Source organism: Nicotiana attenuata, unplaced genomic scaffold, assembly GCF_001879085.1.
Source record: "Nicotiana attenuata strain UT unplaced genomic scaffold, NIATTr2, whole genome shotgun sequence".
In the NCBI taxonomy this organism is placed as follows: Eukaryota; Viridiplantae; Streptophyta; class Magnoliopsida; order Solanales; family Solanaceae; genus Nicotiana; species Nicotiana attenuata.
The window spans coordinates 105,955-108,077 of NW_017670601.1; the positions used below are offsets into that span (position 1 = coordinate 105,955).

Sequence of the window (2,123 nt, forward strand, 5' to 3'; positions counted from 1 at the left end):
TTGAACCTTTGACCCCTTGGAAGAAAATCAAGCACGTAACTAATGCACCAAGAGACAATTTATGTCAAATAATGTCATTTTTTCCTGCTTATCACTTTCCTCACAGTATTAACACATATATTAAGTAAAAGAAATTGACGAAGCGGTGTCGCACGACAACGCTTCGATAAGCATGCATCTGCCCCTACATATTACTATGGTGCATGATCACGAGGGATAAAACAAATGACTCAAGAAGCTCTATCATTCAAGTATGGAAGAAATCGAGAAACGAAGAAGTAAAAGAATTAAGGAAAAGATCTATCAACATATGCAAAGGAAAGGAAAAATATCAAAGATTAGAGATGAAAAAGAAAGAAGTAGCGGAAATTTGAAAGAAGAATCAATCAAGGATTTGATTGCAGATTAACGAAGGAAATTATAGGAAGGTCCCAAATTAAAGGAAAACAAGTTTGCGACTCTATGCACTGGAGATTCCACTATCAAAGGTAGAATATTAAAGCCTGGAATCAAGGGATCCAACTTTGATTGATCTAATAACCGAAAGATTTGCTTAGCAGAAGAAAAGTTTATCAAGGCCACAAGTTAAGATAAATCAATGAAAGCTCCACCTTATTCTTAGAAAGAATCACTCTACCATTCATTTCAAGGATCAACTCCCTTAGGTCTGTAATCTCTCAAGATTCATATCAATTAGGAGTCAAGAAGACCTCACAAAATATAAATATACATTTTTACCAGTCGTGAAGCAGATATACTTTGAACGAACCTCTATCACTCTTTTTGTTCTACTCCAAACAAGCATTGTAGTTCTCTTTAGATCTATCGTGTATTATTGAGAGAAGAAAAAGAGATAAACACTGGTAAGGTATTGTATCAAGAAGAGAGAAGCGACATAGTGACTAAGATGTTGGTGTAAAGGTACATCAACTCTCTTATAATCAATGAACTTCAATACTGAAACAGAGTACCCTTGCAACCCAAGGGGACTGGATGTGGGATTCGCATTGATTCCGAACCAGTATAAAAATCCTAGTGTCATTAATTCCTGCACTTTATTTCTGCTTTACTTATATTCATTTCATATCTTTAGTACTTTCAATTGGTATCAAAGCACGTCTCACACTTTTTATCTTTTGCTTAACAGCTAGTGAGAAAAGATCATGTCAAACCAAGTAACAATTGGAGTACTCTTTCAAGAAGGGACATAGCAAGTAAGGCCGCCATACTTCAATGGACAAATGTTCTCCCAATGGAATGTACATATAGAATTTGATGCAAAATCCTATGATATCAAAGTATGGCGTGCCATAAAAAAAGGGAACTATCCACTGCCAGCAGCAACTCAACCACCCGCTGATCCTAAAGATATAAATGAATACACAGACGAGCAAATGGTTGTTGTTCAAGTTAATGCTAAGGCACGAAACTTGCTCTATAATGCTATTAGTGGAAAAGAGTATGAGAAAATTTCAAGGTATGATACCACCAAAGAAATATGGGACAAATCGGATATTACTTATGAAGGAACCAACAAAGTGAAGGACACAGGGATAAACATCATGGTTCATGAATATGAACTATTCAAGATGAAAGAAGGACAATCCATTAATGAAATGTTTGCAAGATTTAGCCAAATCATTGCCGATCTGAAAGCCTTTGATAAATGTTGATACCCAATTTTTTCCTGTATATTTTTATATGCAAAATAATTTCAAAATAGTATATATATGCATATATAAGTGTGTGTCCAAATGTTTTAGTATTTTTCCTAATTTTTAAAAGATTTTAAAAAAAACCCATTTATTGCCCTATTTTAACAATACAAAACTAATAATTATTCCCAAAATTGTCATTTTCGGTGATTCACTTATCTATCCTCATATTTATACTAAAATATAGCTAAGGTAATTTTTATACATTTTTACAAATTTATTTGGTATTTTAAAAGCAAAATTGCATATAATTGCAATTTTAGCCTATTTTAAGATTTAATAGCATTTTACAATTATGAAGTTGGTTCCAATATTTTTAAATTAATATTCATATATTGTTAATCAATTTAGCACATTAATTTATTTTCAGAATTCATTTTACTATTTTTATAAAATAAAAAGGGGAAA

General features: G+C 32.3%; 1 protein-coding gene across 1 annotated transcript; it reads left to right on the forward strand.

Annotated features, from left to right (window-relative positions):
- The first annotated feature begins 1,241 nt into the window (after positions 1-1,241).
- Positions 1,242-1,673, forward strand: LOC109241401. Its single transcript, XM_019408147.1, has one exon. It carries the CDS (start codon positions 1,242-1,244, stop codon positions 1,671-1,673), a length of 432 nt encoding a protein of 143 aa, XP_019263692.1.
- Positions 1,674-2,123: the final 450 nt, after the last annotated feature.

Excerpts from the sequence above, each read along its gene's own strand:
- LOC109241401 (XM_019408147.1), top strand. The coding sequence starts at position 1,242 with ATGTTCTCCCAATGGAATGTACATATAGAATTTGATGCAAAATCCTAT.